At 38.2% G+C, this 20,963-nt stretch overlaps 1 protein-coding gene across 3 annotated transcripts in view; it reads left to right on the top strand.

The window, feature by feature from the left end:
* TOX2 (TOX high mobility group box family member 2) overlaps positions 1–20,963 on the top strand; it is a 239,110-nt gene that overhangs the window by 169,051 nt on the left and 49,096 nt on the right. For 2 of the 3 annotated variants that reach the window (XM_070744877.1, XM_070744879.1), the window contains one exon: positions 16,215–16,454. The exons of the other annotated variant lie outside the window; for it this stretch is intronic. In XM_070744877.1, the coding sequence (XP_070600978.1) occupies positions 16,215–16,454 (240 nt within the window). The remainder of the gene's footprint in view (positions 1–16,214; positions 16,455–20,963) is intronic. 3 annotated transcript variants of the gene reach the window in all.

The following is a 20,963-nucleotide window of genomic DNA, read 5'->3' as shown; positions in this document are numbered from 1 at the left end:
CTAGTTTAACAAGGGTTGTAAGAGAACACCCATTCAGATAGCTAGCAAGTCGCCAGTAGAGTGAATAAACACACATATAATCTGATTATAGTCTAATAGTTGATACTGGTTTATAGTGGATCTGTTTCTCTTTTGTCCCTTTTTTAAGCAGCCCACATCCTCCTTTTTTGACAGGTGATTGTCCTACTTAAACTGAAGTCAAGTTCTTTTTTTAATTCAATAAATTAAGTGGTTGTTCTAAAATCTTCCCAATATTATTGAAGATACATTCTACTGTCTCTAATATATGCTTGTCCCTCTTTTATTCAAGGAGAATTCTAGTAGAAAGTTGCATCTGATGACGTACCTTATCTAAAATTTATGATAGACGAGATGCCATAGGGTCATTTCTGCCTCTTCTTTGAGGTAGTGTTTTTGAGGAAAAATCTAGTTTGGCATTTCAGCTATAAAACAGAAGTGCAAAATTTAATCCTTCAAATATAAAAATAATGTGCTTGGTCCTACCACATCCTACCAATTTGTCCATGTAACTTCAGAAAGGAGTGGATAAGTCATTGTGATCTTATTCCAGGAATATTAATAATCATATTAGGAAAAGCCAGTGATGAAAAACATTATCTTCTGGAGAAAACTGCCAATTGCAGTCTAATTTGCTCCACTGGAATACCAGAAAAGCATTTCAACCCCAGCCTTTTCTGTCTGTATCTGTGTATGTATATGCACCCAATTAATATTGATTCCATTTTTGCTGTATGATCAGTCAATAATGAGCTGCATGTAATGGCATTTGAAATACCAGATCAGGTTTGTGGTCAGAATACATGATTTTGAAACATACTTGCAGAGCTTTCCCGTAAATGCTGATCTTTTTTTCTCTGAGAGTTTTCTACTTTTCCCTCTACTGTTCTAAAACCATTATGGTTTATATTCATGCAATAAAATATAGAGATCTGCCATTATTTGTAGATATTTTTGTTTATGGGAACACAGTATCTAAAATAATAGCAAAGCTATAAGAAGCATGAAACAAGGATGATGTGACTCTGCATAAAATGTGGGAAAGCATTTTTTATTATAAATATGTACAATGAGCATGATCACATTGCTGTGTAGCATAGAGAAAAAAGAAATCATAAAAAGATTGTTAAACAAAACAAGCATAAAATCAAAAGGTAATGAGCAACTAAAATGCCCTAAACATTCCTGAATCAATATTATTCGAGAGAAAGATTTTCTCTGAAGCCCACTGAAATGTTTCCTTAATTACTACAAAATTATGTGAGTTCAGTCTATTATCCTCATGCTTTGCTTCAGAAAGAATAACAAAACAGCAAAAAATAAATTCTCCAGAACACTCGACACAAACTTTGAACTAAGCCTTCCATCATTTATTTATACCTTTGTGTTGTTCAGAAGAAAGGCAACAGTTCCCAATATTGCTTTAACAATAGACATATATGTACTTTACAACCCTCTCTAAATGGCTTACAGTCAGCATATTGTCCCTAACAATCTGGGTCCTCGTTTTACCCATCTCAAAAGGATGGAAAGCTGTATCAACCTCGAGGCTGGTGAGATTCGATCAGCCAAACTGCTGGCAGCCAGTGATCAGCAGAAGTAGCCTGCAGTACTGCATTCTAACCATTGTGCCACCGTGGTTCTTAACAATAACAAAACATGATAAAATAATATTAAAATAATAATTCAGCAAAAAGAGCTGATGGAAACAGTGAATCCAATTATTAGTACACAGTAGAAAACGGCAAAAATTCAAAAAACAAAGAACAGAATTTTATTGGACCATGTTTTGGCATTTCAGTAGCTAGTTTTTCTTCGTTTGGATTGTATCTCAATCAACATAGTCTTCTACTGAGATTTCTGATAGTTGTAATCCAAAGCATCAGGCAGGGAAATCTTGTGATTTCTTAATGACGTTGGATTTTTAAAGGAAAACACAAGTATTTATTGAACAAAAAGAGAGAACAGATTTTCAATCTCATACAGGGAAATAATTAGATTCTCTTCCCAATCTGGGCAACAAAACCCCTGAACAGTATTCCCATCTACAAATATCTATACTGAAAACAAATTACAATTCACTTTGTGTCTCTGGAACTAGAAAGGTGGGAGGGGGAGAGAACTTGATAGAATTAAACACTCTCTCCTATTTGTTAAAGATTGTAACTCTGTTTCTGACAGCTTTTCTTACCCTGTAGGCTGCAGATTTGTCTTTATAATGAAGCGTTAATTATGTTTTGATAAACATGTCATAATACTAGATCATAGCTGGTCAAAACTCTGCATTCACTTTTCTGTATAAGTGTGGCTCCTCCTCCTTCTCCTCCTCCTTAAGAGACTGGGTTCAAATGTGGGAATGAAAGAGATAAGGAAAGTGAAAGGGTATTCAAAGGTTTTGGAGAAGAATCTGACCATTAAAATAATCAGTGTCTTAATGGCAAATAATTTAAATAAAATAAGTGTCTTAACATAAAGTAGTATCACTTTGTTTATGAATGACGATTAGGCTTAATTTTCTGGGTTGTAATGCCATACAGTATTTCATTGCAGAAAATTATAGAACATTAACTAGAAATCACTGAATTCAATACTAGAAAAGGTTTCTGTTGGATATTATTATTATTATCATTATTATTATTATTATTTATTAGATTTGTATGCCACCCCTCTCCGAAGACTCGGGGCGGCTAACAACAATAAAGAAAACAATGTAACAAATCTAATATTAAAAAGTAATCTAAAAAACCCCAATTTAAGAGACCAATCATACAAACAAGTATACCATGTATAAATTCTATAAGCCTAGGGGGAAGGGGGAAAAATTCAGTTCCCCCATGCCTGACGACAGAGGTGGGTTTTAAGGAGCTTGCGAAAGATAAGGAGGGTGGGGGCAACTCTGATATCTGAGGGGAGCTGGTTCCAGAGGGTCGGGGCCGCCAGAGAGAAGGCTCTTCTCCTGGGTCCCGCCAAATGACATTGTTTAGTCGACGGGACCCAGAGAAGGCCAACTCTGTGGGACCTAACCGGTCGCTGGGATTCGTGCGGCAGAAGGCGGTCCCAGAGATATTCTGGTCCGATGCCATGAAGGGCTTTATAGGTCATAACCAACACTTTGAATTGTGACCGGAAATTGATTGGCAGACTGCGGAGTGTTGGTGTAACATGGGCATGCCTTGGGAAGCCCATGATTGCTCTCGCAGCTGCATTCTGCACGATCTAAAGTTTCCGAACACTTTTCAAAGGTAGCCCCATGTAGAGAGCATTACAGTAGTCGAACCTCGAGGTGATGAGGGCATGAGTGACTGTGAGCAGTGAGTCCCGGTCCAGATAGGGCCGCAAGTGGTGCACCATGCGAACCAGGGCAAATGCCCCCCCTCGCCACAGCTGAAAGATGTTTCTCTAATGTGAACTGTGGGTCGAGGAGGACGCCCAACTTGCGGACCCTCTCTGAGGGGGTCAGTAATTCCCTTCCTTGGGAGGCAGAACCCACAACCACTCCGTCTTATGTGGGTTGAGCTTGAGTCTCTTGACACCCATCCAGACCCCAACAGCCTCCAGGCACTGGCACATCACTTCCACTGCTTTGTTGACTGGACATGGGGTGGAGATGTATAACTGGGTATCATCCGCATACTGATGATACTTCACCCCATGCCCCTGGATGATCTCTGAGGGAGCTTTCCTGATCTAATTCCTAATCATCTTCCATGATTCCTTCCCTCCTGAGCAAATGTTCTGTGTGACAGAAATTTTAAAAAGTAAAAACAAGGTTTAGGAGCAGTAAGTAATGTCGTCTGGAGAAATCTGTATAAATTCATAATTAAAATCTTACATAGAGACATCCTGTGAGAAGATTGCGAGGGAAAATCAAATTGTCATATAACCACTGCATTAATTAAAGCAGGAATTTATTATTACCTGCCTTGCCTCTTGCTCAGCATTCAACATCATGCAGGGAACAGACTTTGATTTGAGAGGACCACATTGCATTTCAATACTTAGGTCTAGTTGAGCTTGTGTCTGAAGCAGTGATTGAGAGCTATAACAGTAAGAAGCTTCTACTGTGTGATAAATGCACCCCTACAGAAATAAATTGCTCCCTCTTTAAGTCCTTCCCCACTGCTTCACTCATATTCTTAACAGGATGAGTAGTTGAACCAAAAAAGTGACTGTTACTTTAAAGAATAAATTAGTTTGACTCTTAACTCAATAATTAAAATGGTTATGGCTATGAGCCTGCAGGGATAATGTACTATTATTATAGTCATTTGTTTCAATTAAATGCTTACTGATTTTACAATACCAGCTGGGCACCTGTGTGAGACAGCTATTACTTTGAACAAGATATCTCAAATTCCACCAGAAATTGTCCCCTCTCCAATGCATTCTACATACAGCTATGATAGTTTCTTAGAAACAAAAACAAATATTGTGTATGTATGTGTACCTCCTTTTTGTCCAATGTAAAATAAGGAATTTGATGGGGTGGTACATTTCTATTTAAGAAGAATTAATTATAAGCTACGTTATGGAAAATCTTCCCTTTGAAATAATTTCACCTTCTCCTGATAGCAATTCAAATAGCTTTTTAAGGGAAGTCTTTGTATACCCTGTGCCACAATTCCAGGAGGCATATAGCAGAAATTTCTTTGTAATTTAACATTGTGATTTTGCTCCGTTGAGTTGCTGATTTGAATTGGCTGTAGCTCTTGGTTTACTAAGCAAGCAGAAATATAAAATGGTTGATCAAGCTTGACAGATCAGAATAGGGTTTTTTTTTCCCAGAGAGAGAGTAGACATTAGTTATTGCTTTAGAAAATTTGTGTCATCTTTTATGCTGTTTGGTTACTTCTCCACCAGTTTAGGAAATAAATCATTCTCCAATGTTGCGGTGGTACTATTATGGTTCTTTTACTCTGAATTTCATGCTATTCCAAAGAACAATTCATCTTTAGTTTTGATTGAAAGATTTTTCACATAAATTCCAGTGGTAGGAAATACCTTTTAAAAAATCATTGAAATGATATTGGCTACCAGATGTCATTTTCCCATGCGGATGAGATATAAGTAGTGTTGGGCAAACTTCAGGAAGTTTGGGTTCAGCGAACTCACCCGAACCTTGCCGTGAAGTTCAGATGAGTTCGCCGAACCCGAACAACAGCAGCGCTTTTTAAAAACTTTTTTTTAAAGTTCGGGTAAAGTTCGGGTTCGCCGTTTGGCCGAACACCACGAAACGCTGCCACCCGGGAGGAGAGTGGGAAATCCCATCGTGGGATTTCCCACCTCCTTTTGCTTGCAGCGCTGCAAGCAAAAGGAGGTGGGAAATCCCATGAGGGGATTCCGGGGCGGGGCTTTGACGTCACGGAGACTCCTTCCTGCCCGTTTCGGCCGGCCAGGCGGCGGCGTTTCGTGGTGCTCGGCCGAACCCCGAACCCGAACCTTACCCGAACTTTTTTTAAAGTTTGAATTCGGGTTCGCCCAACACTAGTTATAAGATATGACCCTAAAACAGTGATGGCGAACCTATGGCACGTGTGCCACAGGTGGCATGTGGAGCCATATCTGTCAGCGCGTGAGCCACTGTTCTAGCTCAGCTCCAGCATGCATGTATGTGCCAGCCAGCTGATTTTTTGCTCACGTGGAGGCTCTGGAAGAGCATTTGAGGCCTCCAGAGGGCCTCCAGGGGGCAAGAGAGGGTGTTTTTGCCCTCCCTGGGTTCTAGGGAAGACTCTGGAGCCTGGAGAGGGCAAAAAATAGTCCTACAGGGCCACTGGAAGTCAGGAAACAGGCTGTTTCCGGCCTCTGGGGGACAAGAAAGCCTCTAGAGCCTGGGGAGGGAGAAAAATGGATCTACCGGGCCCACCCAAAGTTAGAAAATGGGGGAGCAGGGGGGATCATGCACACATGCCCTGTGGGTGCATGATCCCCCCTGCAGCACTGAATTATGGGTGTGGGCACTCAAGCATGTGCAATAGTGCATGTACACATGATTTTGGCACCCGAGGAAAAAAAGGTTTGCCATCATTGCCCTAAAACATTGTCCGGGGGGGAGGTTTGGAAGATGCAGAAGCATTGTTGAGATCAGCTGGGTGAGATCATCCAAGGGCATGGGGTGGGGTATCATCAGTACGCCGATGATACCCAGTTGTACATCTCCACCCCATGTCCAATCAACGAAGCAGTGGAAGTGATGTGCCGGTGCCTGGAGGCTGTTATGGTCTGGATGGGTGTCAACAGATTCAAACTCAACCCTGATAAGACGGAGTGGATGTGGGCTTTGCCTCCCAAGGACAATTCCATCTATCCGTCCATTACCCTGGGAGGGGAATTACTGACCCCCTCAGAGAGGGTTCGCAACTTGGGCGTCCTCCTCGATCCACAGCAAACATTAGAGAACCAACTTTCGGCTGTGGCGAGGGGGACGTTTGCCCAGGTTTGCCTGGTGCACTAGTTGCAGCCTTACTTGGACCGGGAGTCACTGCTCACAGTCACTCATGCCCTCATCACCTCAAGGTTCGATTACTCTAACGCTCTCTACATGGAGCTAACTTTGAAGAGTGTTCGGAAACTACAGATCATGCAGAATGCAGCTGCAAGAGCAATCATGGGCTTCCCTAGGTATGCCCATGTCACACCAACACTCCGCCGTCTGCATTGGTTGCTGATCAGTTTCCAGTCACAATTCAAAGTGTTGATTATGACCTATAAAACCCTTCATGGCATCGGACCAGAATATCTCCGGGACCGCCTTCTGCCACACGAATCCCTGCGACCAGTTAGGTCCCACAGAGTTGGCCTTCTCTGGGTCCCGTCGACTAAACAATGTCGTCTGGCGGGGCCCAGGGGAAGAGCCTTCTCTCTGGCGGCCCTAACCCTCTGGAACCAACTCCCTCCGGAGATCAGAACTGCCCCCACCCTCCTTGCCTTTCGCAAATTCCTAAAAACCCACCTCTGCCATCAAGTATGGGGGAATTGATTCCCCCAGGCCGTTTCATTTTATGTATGGTTTGTCTGGGATGCATGACTGTTTTTATAATAAGGGTTTTAAACTGTTCTTTTTTAACCATTAGATTTGTACTATGTATTGTTGTTGTAAGCCGCTCCAAGTCTCCGGAGAGGGGTGGCATACAAATCTAATTAGTAGTAGTAGTAGTAGTAGTAGTAGTAGTAGTAGTAGTAGTAGTAGTAGTAATAATAATAATAATAATAATAATAATAATAATAATACAGTGATCCCTCGATTATCGCGAGGGTTCCGTTCCAAGACCCCTCGCAATAATCAATTTTTCGCGATGTAGGGTTGCGGAAGTAAGAACACCATCTGCGCATGCGCGCCCTTTTTCCATGGCCGCGCATGCGCAGATGGTGGAGTTTGCGTGGGCGGCGGGGAGACCCGGATCTTCGTCTGCTCGCTGCTGTTGCGGCCGCCCAGCAGCTGATCTGCTCGGCGGCAGCAGCGAGGAGCCGAATCGGGGTTTCCCCTTTGCGTGGGCGGCGGGGAAACCCGGATCTTCGTCTGCTCGCTGCTGCTGCGGCCGCCCAGCAGCTGATCTGCTCGGCGGCAGCAGCGAGGAGCCGAATCGGGGTTCCCCCGCCGCCCACGCAAAGGGGAAACCCCGGCTCCTCGCTGATGCCCCCACTCGCCCGCCGCCCGCCAGCAAGAGGGGGAGAGATAGAGAAAGAGAGAGAAGGAAAGAAAGAGATGAGAGAGGGAGGAAGAGAGTGTGAGAGAGGAAGAAGCAAGATAGAGAAAGAGAGAGAGAAAGAAAGATGAGAAAGGAAGGAAGAGAGTGACGTCATCTGGTGGGAAAAATCACGATATAGAGTTTTGCGAAGATCGAGATCGCGAAAATCGAGGGATCACTGTAATAGTTGTCTAACTCAAAAAGACTTTACTTAAGGTCAATCATGCACCTTGAGTACATCAGTCCAGAACTCAAAGCCAAAGGAGTCAGGATCATCGAGGTAACAATATTATTATTGTAATATTATTGTAAGTTGCCCTGAATCTACAGAGAAGATGCCATAGAAATCCAACCGAATAAATAAATAATAAATAAATATCTATCTGGGTCTATCTAGAACAGTAGATCTCCATGTATGATTAGTGGATCATAGCAGTCTATTACCTGGGGTGGGTTCTAACTTACCTTGCTGCTGGTTCGCTTCCTTCCCACACTACGTGTCTGTTCGTTGTGGGCATGCACATGCTTTGTGTATGCATGCATATGCAGTGCCCCCAAAATTTTAAAAATTCTAAAATATAACTGAAAACAAGATGGCGACGCATATTCCGAGTCCTCGGCATACACATTATTATTATTATTATTATTATTATTATTATTATTATTATTATTATTATTATTATTCTGCACAGTGCTGGAAACTCGGCTTCTGCACATGCACAGAAGAAAAAAACCTCAGAAAAAAATTCCATTAAAAAAATAATAATAATTCAAACAAATTCAAAAAAGGAAATGGCAGCAGCCATGGACCGGCAACAACCAGATTGTACCATCATCAGTGAGTTGCTACCGGTTTGGGCAAACTGATCTGAACTGGGAGGAACCCACCTCTGCTATTATCTCTTTTCATCAGGTCCACAAAGTCAAATGACTATTTTAAACTTTCTCATTTTTAATTTCTAATACAATAAATATAACCTATGGAAATCACAGGTCTTTGGTCCTCGGTCATTTTTATGAATGTAAAGGAATCCTGACACCAAAGTGTTTGAGAACCTCTGATCTAGAAGAAATGGCCCTTACTATTTCAATTCTGATTGATTATATAAAGGTGTGTGTAAGAAGGAAAAAGGGAGAGAGGGAGAAGTTTCCATTAATTATTAAGTATTCTTTGTCATCTGTAGCACATGGTAGTAGCTTAATCATAGTCTGATGCTAAAGTATAATAGAAAAAACAGGATGGTAACAATGTTCATTAGTGTATCAGGTGCTCAATCCAAGCCAAGTGTGGTTAGCTGGAATCTTTCTACTGATGTTAATGGGGCTAGATTAACTTTATACTCATTTCTGAAAATTTTCATAATAAATTTTTTTGCACAGGTCTCATATCCATAATTACATTCCTGGACTAGTTCTGCTCTGCTGCATAAATAATATGCACTTTAAAGAAAAAATATGATTACATATTTAATGGATAAATGGAGGCGTTGTGGTCTACTAGATTCATAATAACATTTTTTTTTAAAAAAAATCTTAATATAGTGTTTGCCCAAGAGACTAATGTAACTGTAGATGGAAATGATTTTTTATATTTGTTTAAAACTCAACCCATTACATTAATATATCTTTCAACAATTATAAAAAATGAATGAAAAATAAGGAGAATGCATTATTTTTTTACTAGCTGGCCAATCATCTTTAACCTTTAACATCCTCATGAAATAGATGCAGTGTAAAGAGCTCAAAGAAATGTATAATTCTACATGTAACTTACCAGAGTGTGTAATATTAGCTTCTTTTTTAAATGATTTCATTGGATGCTAGAAAAGTAGATATGATCATTTTCTTTTTGCTTGTTCTAGAATGGTATAAAGCATTTTAGAACAGTTTCTGCACAATTTATTAAATCAGAAACAAACAACCCTGCAAGTGATCTAGAAAATGTCCTTTGTATCCTGACCTTTTTTTCAGAAGCTGCAGGAGAAAGCACTGTATACAAACAGCTGATTGTGTGGATTTTATAATCTGATTCATATAAATGTATAGTTCTTGGATTCTCTGTTGGGAGCTTAATCTGGAAGCTAGTTTAGCAACAACCATTGTTTTTGAAATAATTTGAGTTAGCATTAAAATTTTTCGCAGTTGTTCATTCTCACATTAAAATCATCAGCTCATGTTGTCATCATTAAGTCACCTGGACAGATTTATTTTTATTTATTTATTTATTTATTAGATTTGTATGCCGCCCCTCTGAAGACTTGGGGTGGCTAACAACAATAAAGAAGACAATGTAACAAATCTAATATTAAAAAATAATCTAAAAAACCCCAATTTAAGAGACCATTCATAGAAACAAGCATACCATGTATAAATTCTATAAGCCTAGGGGGAAGGGAAAATTTCAATTCCCCCATGCCTGACGACAGAGGTGGGTTTTAAGGAGCTTGCGAAAGGCAAGGAGGGTGGGGGCAACTCTGATATCTGGGGGGAGCTGGTTCCAGAGGGTCGGGGCTGCCACAGAGAAGGCTCTTCTCCTGGGTCCCGCCAAATGACATTGTTTAGTCGACGGGACCCAGAGAAGGCCAACTCTGTGGGACCTAACCAGTCGCTGGGATTCGTGCAGCAGAAGGCAGTCCCAGAGATATTCCGGTCCGATGCCATGAAGGGCTTTATAGGTCATAACCTGTGAGCAAATCCTATAAAACAAACCTGCTTGTCATTCAACTACAGAATTCTACATTCAGCTTTTTGGAGGACAAATAGAAATGGATGGAAAATGTGACGCATTCTAAAAAGTATATTGAATTCTCTTATTTATTTAACAGAACTGACAAGAACGGCTCTTACAAAACCTTGCCAGCTTCCCACTCTTAAGCTCCCTCCCTGTGTCTTTTGAACATCTGAGCCCTACATGCTGTCTAATGCTGTAGAAAAGCTCTTGATTCCTGACCTGTAGCAGTAAATCTGCTTCTGCATTTGGATTTATTTCTCCTGAAGCCTACAGAGCCCTTCCAGTTCTTCCCTACATTTCTTACTTTATGAGCTGCTAATGGAGTTGGCAGGAGTCCTCTGCTAATGAGAGATTGCACCTCAGTGGGCTTATTGGAAATGAAAATTGTTAATAAATAAAGCCCTGAGTCTTTAAAGTCATGTTAACATTAATCAGATTAATATAAAAAGTGGGAAGGGAGAGTCTGGCAAAAGCTTAAAACAGTTTTTGATATCTCGCCTGCTGGTTTCCTCTGGGTCTCAATTGATACTACCTAAGTATCTAAGTATCTGGATTAATTTTATTTCCAAAACAAGTGAAGGAGCAGTTGCATTTCAGTGTTTTAGCCCTTTTATTAACAAATCTCCCTCTCCTTTTTTTATGCTAGCAGTTATAGCAGAATGATAAGCGATAAGCCAGTATTTATGAGCATCATGTCTCTTATTGAAGGAGAACTAACTAACAATAGAATCTTCTGGCCTTTGTTAGAGGTCACATTTTGTTCTTTGGACATCGCAGAAATAACCTACTCTTTTTGCTTCCCTCGTTCACTATTATCGATTTTTATGCCGAGTTCCTTATATAAAGTATTTTTAAAAATTGTTATCCTGTTTAGGTTTGATATTCTACTAACCCTGCCTTTAGCATGGATGATGACTTAGGTATCTTCAATGAAAAGAGCAGAAGATGGTGACAATCTGAATATTTGGACTCTTCTGCAAAGCCATACTGGAGTCACCCCCTCAAAACTTCTGCTATCTTTTTTGCCACTGTGCTGGTGCTTTTCTATTATGTCCCATGCTGGGAATGATGGGTGGTAAGGCACCACAGTATTTTGATTAAAGAAACAGGAAAGTGGAATGAGGGTGACTACAGCTTATAACAGGATCAAACTAATAGTTAACTGGCTCTGCTTCTTGAGATGATCTACCCAAATCCCAAACCTTGCTTGTGGAAGCCCCCTTGCTTTACCCCCCTAGTAAATTGTCTCTGAACGTGAAGAATCTATGCAGAGCTACAATAATGCTGCAAAACTGAATTCAACTCCTAAAGTAGATAAATAGATATAGATTCGGGTAAAGAGCAGCCTTGTAAAAAGTTTATAATACAACACATTCTAGGTGCCTATTTTTCCTTCAGTTTTCAAGTTTGTTTCTTACTCTTAAAGTATTTAAAAAAACCCTACAGGAAACGAAAATAAGTTTGTTTTGAAGAACAGTAGGGCATAATAATAAGCATTGTAAAATACAATAGAAAAAAGAAACTTAATAAGAATAATGTACCCATTATGATTTCGGTCATAATAATTGACTACATTACCATGGACCTGAAATGCAGTGTAAACAGTTTCAGCACACACTAAAAGCTTTAAGAGGAATACCAAGTATTTTGAGAAAATAGATTTGAGGAAACCAACAGAATTGGACGGTTTTTTAAATGGCAGCTTGATACATAAGCATTAGGAAGGAAAAACAGTGTTTAGATAGTAAAGTTATCATAAGGGATATATAAGAGCAGAAAATTATAGAAGTTCTTGATGGGACTTCATAGATAACTTTATGCTGGATCTGAAAAACAAATTAAGGAGCAACATAAATAAACAAATTCATGAAGATAGGCAAATGTATCCTTATAAGTCCAGAGAATATTAAATTGCAGTAATTACTGGGAAAGATTAATAAAAATAAAGTGCAAAGGGAAAATGTCATATGTATAGCCTAGTATCCATGAAAATCAAAACAGGTGAGTAGCAGTACTGTTCACCAGTGGAGATGAGGAATTATGAAAAAACCTGATGAATTTGGTTTTTGATCAAATGTGAGAAATGCAAATAGGTAAAGAAAAGAAAGACTGAACAAAAGTAACTTTTCTGGAGACACTTGCTGGGATCCAAAAGCTCTTCTTCAAATATACTTTGTCCTCAGTGTTTTATCTATGTTTTTAAAAATATTTTAATACTTAAAGATTTGTATGCCGCCCCGAGTCTTCGGAGAGGGGCGGCATACAAATCTAAATAATAAATAAATAAATAAATAAATAAATAAAGTCATGGATTTGGTGAACACATCCAAAAGCATTTAGGAAAAAAAATCCTAGGTGATCTTCCAACAAAAGAAGGGCAAGCAGAAGAAGACGTTTCATCCATAGACATTTTAAATGGGAGGCTAAATTAACAATAAGAAAATCTAAAACGAAATCAAAGAAGCTTGGCAAAAAAAGAGGCTCAGATAAGACAGTGCTCAGTAATTTCAGCCAAAACATAATGATCAAGGAGACAAGGACAGGAATTCTTGAACGTGGCAATGAGTCAGCTATCAATGATTTGAGAGCAGTCTGAACCAAGATTGACGTAAGATTACAGAAGACCTTGAGGTAAAAAATTATAAACAGCAACAAAAGGTGTCATGTCAAAGTATAAAAGAAAAATAGGTGACAAGTGGAAAAATAAAAATAGATTGAGAGGTTTTAAAAAAACAAAGCAAAGGGAAAACATTAATTATTAAAATGACACAAAAATAAAGAATGGTCACCTTTCAGAACCCCTGGCACTGTTATTAACAAAATTCCAAGTTTTTGTCTATGCACACTTGCATTTCTGGATATTACAGTCCCAATATATCTGAAGGAAGCCAGGATGGAGAATAGTAAATTATAAGAAAGTAATAAATTGCTTGTATGGCATAATATGATATAATGGAAGAGAGAGTCATCACGAATACAATGCATGTGGAGAGATTAGATTAGAACAGCAGAGTTTACTACAAAACTCCATGGGGACTAGCTTCATATTCAGTCCAGGTTCCAATCTTTGACAATGAATACCTTCAGTCATTTTAAGATTGTATGAGAAACCAGAAGTACGGTATTCTGAGTATAGAGCAAACACATTCCTAAACCAGATTGCTTCAGATTGCCTAAAACTAGCTAGCTACCATAGGTAGGTAGATAGGTAGATAATGATAGATAGATAGATAGATAGATAGATAGATAGATAGATAGATAGATAGATAGATAGATCGATAGATAGATAGATAGATAGATAGATAGATAGATAGATACATAGATACATAGATACATAGATAGATACATAGATAGATAGATACATAGATAGATAGATAGATAGATAGGTAGGTAGGTAGGTAGGTAGGTAGGTAGATAGATACATAGGTAGATAGATACATAGGTAGATAGATACATAGGTAGATAGATACATAGGTAGATAGATACATAGATGAAAATTATTGGCCATCCATCTTACCATACAGTAACTCTGGACAGCTTACATTTACATCTTAATTAAAACATAAAATGTTAAAATCAAACCTTACAACCAAAGACACTTGGGGAGAACAGGGGTAGAGTGGGGAGGAGATGAGATGTGTTGTTACTCGATCATCTCCTATAATGATAGATGCAACTTTATTTTTTCTCCTATCTGATGCAAACTCTACCAGTAAGATTTTTTCCCAAAAAAACCCTTTGGCTTCCAACAATTTGAAAATGAGTAAGTGTGGTAGTCTTTGTCATGAGCATTCCATTTAAGAAAATATGTTCCTGTTGAAATATTAACTATTGTAGCTGATAACAACTGTATCAGTTGATATTTTCTCCATGTAAATTCAACATTCTAAATGTCAAAATAGTATTATTATTTTTAAAACTCTTCAATGCAGATTTGAATTCTTTATTTGACTAATAAAAATGCATTAGAAGCTGTCCTTCCTTTTTAAAATTGACAGTAGGGGATTTTATCTTCCATTGAAAATATTTTAAAATGAATATTTTAATTGAGAATTGTATAAGAAATCTTGTCATGTAAACAAAATGTTTTGTTTTCTTCTACCTGCTCTTTCCAATCTTTCTTAATTTTTCAGATTTCCAGCTAGTTTCACATATCAAAAACTATTTTTTCTAAATTTTAATATTATTTTAGTAAAATTGAATGGAAAATACTTTGTTCTCCTGTAGCAATTTATTTTATTCCTTTATTTATTTATTCATTCATTCGTTGGCTTCCTATGCTCATCTTACTAATAGAGTGATTCTTGGGCAGCTTACAATATAATAAAAGTTTTTAAAAAACAAAACAGAATAAAACAATTAAAACTTAAAACCCAGATGATGTGTAGCCTTGAGGAAAGAATTTTCTCTAGTCTGTCAGCCACTCCCAAGCCACTGTCAGGTCCTCAGGCAAATGGCAGTTTTTAGGCTCTTACCAAAGGCCATGAATGTGGGGCATATCTCACCTGTGAGGGAGAATATTACAGAGGTAAAAGAACCCACAGCAGAAAAGGCTCTTCACCTGCCAGATAAAATTCTTAGTCCGACTGGAACAAGTGGGGTGGGTTAATCCTAACGGGATAAGGCAATTCTTGGATTCCTTGCCATAAGTGTTTAAAAGGTAACGACCAACATCTTGCATTAGACCCAGACGCAAACTGGCCACCAGTGCAGTTTGCATAACAGTAGCATCACATGCACCACTGAAGGACCTCCTAGAATAGTCAATACCAATTGTAGTTTCCAAATGCATGCTCCATGTTGCAGTTATCCAAATGGGAGATGACCATGGTACAAGTGACAGTGAACAGGGTCTCATGATCCAGGAAAGGATACAACTGGCACACAACATGAAATTGTGCTAAGGGCCTTCTAGCCATGACTGCTACCTGCTCTTCTTACAACTATTACTGTAAAATGTGTGTGTGTGTGTGTGTGTGTGTGTGTGTGTGTATAATCTACAAAAACAAATATATATATATATACATATACATACATACATACATACATACATACATACATATTGGGGAGGCACAGATTTGTAGTTTCCATCTCTACATATATGGCTAATAATTAAGAATAAATCTCTTCATTGTTGTTTCCATCATATGATAACATTTTATGATTTTCTTTTTTGATCATAAAAATAGTGCTATCTTGCTGAAAAATATAGTAAAGCATGCAAATTTGTATGACCCTATTTTTAAAAGCACTAGGAAGTCCACTGCATGTTGCAATAAGGTCTCTTTCCCCCCCCCCTCCCCGCTGCTTTCCTACTTCCAAACTCTGATATCTGGGAGTCAGAATAGCGCATGACCTAGTTCAAAATAACTGCTAATACTGCTGATTAATGTCAGATTAGCACAGGATTATAGTGTTAGCCCATTATAACAGCTCTGCTGTAAGGCATATGGCATTTTAATTCAAGGGATGCCTTAATTTGCCAAGGATTACCTGTAGGAGAGCACATGAGAAAATGTTCAGCAATAGATTAATATTAAAAAATATAGTACATTTTATCTAAAAATACATTGCTGAACATTCTGCAAGGTAAAAATCAAGCTAACATAGAAGTGTCTAATATGGTGGAAACAGTTCTGTTACTGAACTTATAGTTTTTTGGGGGGGGTTTCAAACGTGATTGATACCTTGGTAACAACGATGGCCAACTGGTATCATCATATAATTTTGATAAGATAATAAATACAATTTAATTTAAAAGTAATATTCTCCTAACTCAGATCCAGGAGATGGTCCACTCAGATGCTACGTCCTATGAGTCCAACCATCAAGTCCCCCTGATCAATCGACCAGGGATGTTAACAAGTCACATGAGTGCCCTCAGCCAGTCACAGCTGATTTCTCAGATGGGTTTGAGGAGCGTTGTTACACATGGTTCCCCATCACCCCCTGGAAGCAAATCTGCTACACCATCTCCCTCCAGTTCTACTCAGGAAGAGGAGACAGAATCACATTATAAGGTACGTGCAGCCATGCCTGTTTTGACTGACATAGAGACAGACAGTGGCAGGCAATCTACAATGGCAGAAATAATGAACTGCACCTAGAACAAAGACATTCTGCCTTTCCAAGAGAGATACATACAAAGAGAGAGAAAACTTTTTTAAAAACCCATCTGAAAAGATCATTTCTTAGCAAAAGGATTTGAAGAGATATCAGGATTACAAATTATATCAGACATTGATGCATATAGAACAATTAAACGCATCAAATTCTGAAAGAGATTTTTCTTTCTAAATATTTTCCATCTTGCTGAAAATGCCAAGCATATCAATTTGTACAATCCTTCCAGGTTAAGATTCTGAAATAAAAGTATGATTTATTACGTACAAGCATTCAATTCCACAGCTGAAAATGTTTTTTTGTAGAGGCAAAAATGTCATATCTGGAGAATGAAAATAGGAAAGCATAAATGTTCAGCTGGAATTTTAATTAAATAGCTTGCCAAGTCATTATCAGAATGAAATGTTTTCACTCTACTTAAACCTAGATAGGAGGGATTTTAAAGACTTAATAAATTAATAAGTTATTTAAAGCAGGTGATCTCGCTTTGTTAATGATAAATAAATATATGCTGGATATGTTGTAAGGATGTAAAGAATGTTTGCATTTTAACATAGTAATTTGTATGAAGAAATGTGGTTTTATATTGGATATCTTGCTAAATGAATATTCATATTTATTTTGTCTTAGAAAATAAAGCCTTGCTAAATACATTTACATATTACCCATCATTTTTTTAAAAAAAATAATAACACAAGTCATAGCAGAGTAGCTGTAGCATTTTTTTAAAGGATGAAGACTCTACACTGAGAAGGAAAAGCAGCCATTTTATGTTTCCCCAACTGGAGAATCTCCTCCTGAAGCTCATACGAAGATGACAGCTAGCTAGCCATGAGAACATCACTGGTAGATCTACTGCTTCCAGAGAAGGGGAGCATGGGAGAAGGGGGCGAATCTTCCTTCTCCCTCAAGTGATCAGTCACTCTGGTCCAAGTGGGTTGAGATTGACACTTCTTTGGCGACAATAGATGAAGGGCTGGTAGCAGGCAGGGGCTATTATTTTCTTTCTGCTATCCTTCTTTTTTTACTATGCTTTCTGCCACTCCTCTCTCTCTCTTCGGTGCCTGGTGCCATATGTATTTCCTAATTGGTGGCATGTGACAGTCTTGGCTTGAAATGTTGAAATGAAAGATCATAACATGCTGAGTGTGAGCATGGTTGGAGTAAAACTGGGCTATAGTTGTGGTTTTTTAAAAAAAAAACCAGTATGCAAACCCTGCCAGTATCATCTTTACCATTAGAAGAGAAATGTGCATGTTTCATGATATGATTAAAATAGTTAAATTGGTCTACATTACCTCTATCTTATTAAAAATGATGGGAAGTGCAAGTTAATATCTGTGTGCTCATCTCACGATGATCACAATGTGGAAAACAGCTATTTGTTATATTACTGTATGGAGTGATAAAGAGCATAATGAAATGAAATAGAAAGAACGTATCAGAAATTAAGACAAAGGGTAAAATAATAATAGATTGAATGATATTTGTATGATGATGTGTAGTGAAATGATGAAAAGGAAAGGTATAGGTTTAATTGGAAAAGGCTGTATGTTTGGCAACAGAATTTATGTAGACTATTGTGGATATAGCTGACAGTAGGAATTCATAAGTTGATGAAAGTTGCAAGTTATTCAACCAGTTAATGGGGAAAATGGAAAAAGCAGTGATTGCTTTTAGGAAAAAAATGTTAAGGTTCCAAATAGCATCCAAAATTAAATCAGAATCCGAGTCAAAGCATTCTCAAAGTTCCAATTTATTAATAGAGCCATGTTGTTACATCTGGATGAAACCCGAATCAGAAATCCTCTGAGTTTCACCACTCAGTTGAAAGTTCAAGTCCTTGCCCCCATACCCACAAATCCATGACATTGTCCAGTCTTCAGTTGACATGCTGACAGAGTCCACCCTTCTCCTTCCATGCATTTGCAGAGGTGCAGAGACAAAGGATGACCTTGGCTTTCTAGAAAGATTTTGTTATGGCTACATACTAACAATTTTATACCATCCCCCCTCCCATTTTCCAACAATACAAAATGCATAGTAGAATAGTATAAAGTGTGGCCAAAGATCCTTTCTGAGACAACCCAAGAAAGGGATCTTGGGGTTTTGGTGGACAGCTCAATGAAGATGTCAACCCAGTGCGCAGCAGCAGTAAAAAAAGTAAATTCCATGCTTGGCATGATTAGGAAGGGAATCAAAAATAGGTCGAAAAGTGTTGTATTGCCTCTATACAAATCGATGGTGAGGTCACATTTGGAGTACTGTGTACAGTTCTGGTCACCGCACCTCAAGAATGATATAATGGAACTGGAAAAGGTGCAAAAAAGGGCAACAAGAATGATCAAGGAAATGGAGCACCTCCCTTATGAAACCAGGTTGCAACACCTTGGTCTCTTCATCCTTGAAAGACAGCATTTAAGGGGTGACTTGATCAAAGTGTATAAAATCATGTATAGAGGAAAATTCATAGCTAAGAAAGTGAAGACAAATAAAGGGAAATATTTCTTCACCCAGAGGGTCCTTGGTTTATGGAATTCACTTCCAGAAGAGGTTGTGACAGCTGGCAGCCTGGATAGCTTCAAGGCAGGATTAGACAGATTCATGAATACCAAGTGTATCGGTGGCTATTGAAATGGATGTCCAAGTGCTGCCTATGTGTTGGTTGAGGCAGGCAGGATTCCCTTGGGTACCATTTGTTGGGGGCCAAAGGAAAGGGAGGGTTTTGCCTTCTCTTTCTGCTCAAGATCCCCATGTACAAGTGGTGGGCCACTACGTGAGACAGAATTTGGCCCATTCAGCATGGCGCTTCTTATGTTCTTATGTCTTTGGCCTGACAAAATTATCCTGAATGAATTTGCTTCAAGGGGAAATTGCTTTGTCAGACGACATGACTAGATGATTGAGAATGAGGCAAAATTATACCCCAAAATAATGACCTACTCAGAAACCCAGGAACTGTAATTGTTTAATATATTGGCTTAGATTTTTATTTTTAAAAAACATGATTTAAGCACATCTGTTCATACGTACATATAAGAAAGGAAACTATAAATTGAAAAGTATGTTTGGTTTATTTATGATGAAACACTTAAAGAACTAATTAAAGAAACAAATGTGATGAGAGACTCTGTGGACGTTTTATATACTGTAGTGTGTGTGTGTGTGTGTGTGTGTGTGGTTGCCTGAAATAGAATGAAAATAATTATGCTAAAATTATGCTGCAGGTGTTAGTATCCAGGATACTAACATAAAAAGAAAGTAAAAATATTGAAAGAATATTTAAAAATTGTATACCTATACGTGTGGTGTTCCTGGACAGATATTAACCTAGTTTGGTTGTGTGATTTGTTATATGACAGGATCTGTTACTTATAGGAATAATAAAACATTTAAAAATAATAATAAAAAAGAAGAGGTAAAAAAGTGAATAAAGAAATGAGTGGTAAATAAATGTGGAGACTGTGTGATGTATCCAAAGGGATATTGGGTTGGTTGATTATGTAAGAATCAAGTTGCAAAATAATTAAATGAAGGCAGGATGAATTGGGCCAGGGGAAGTCCAAGAAAGCCATGGTTGGATGAAATCTGAAAAAATCTTTAAAATGTAATAGTAGAGGTAAGGAGTTTAAAGAACTCATGGCATTTCTGCATGATCGAATGGACATGGTAGAACAAATATATGAACAAGTGTAATGAACAGTGTTTGTGTACCCTAAATTTACCTATATTCACTGTTTTCTTATTGGCTATGTTTCTTTGGTTTATTGATTTTTATTTCACTTCTACACTTTGGATAATGCCTACATTCAAATACTGTAGCTTGAACATCTTAGGAGTAAAGATATCAGTAGCTAACATTAGCCTTCCATTTGGGAATAAGAAGAGAAGAAATTTCAGGAATTCCTAGTTTTGCTGTATTTCTTTAGAGCTAACTAGATGCTGGCAGTAGTTGAAATCCAGCATAGAGTCTGCCTAAAGGTAAATAGGGATAAGATTTATGATCTGTGTATGAGTTCAAGAATATATACATACAGACAGTGTGTCATAATAATAAATAGGATATTCCAAGGAAGAAAAGTAGTACCATATTTTCCACACAATAATGAAACATAAACAAAAAAAAGTGGAAAAAAAGCTGAGAACCTTTGTAATTGAGAAAGAATAAGAAAAGAAAAATAAACTTGTTTGAATTATGGATTTGGAAATGGTTACAAAGAATACTATGGATCGCAGGAAGAATCAATCCCTAGTGAATTGCTTCCTTAAGGTAATAGCGAACTATTAGAAAGTCACAGCTTGCAGGCTGTAAGATTGTAAATGGATGATAGGTGAGAAACAAAAGGAAAACAAAAAAAAATCTGTTGGAGAAGGTTGAGAGAAGAAAATGGCAGATAAGGTAGATA

This window comes from Erythrolamprus reginae, chromosome 3, assembly GCF_031021105.1.
Source record: "Erythrolamprus reginae isolate rEryReg1 chromosome 3, rEryReg1.hap1, whole genome shotgun sequence".
Lineage (NCBI taxonomy): Eukaryota > Metazoa > Chordata > Lepidosauria > Squamata > Dipsadidae > Erythrolamprus > Erythrolamprus reginae.
This window is presented reverse-complemented; position numbering and strand designations above follow the sequence as displayed.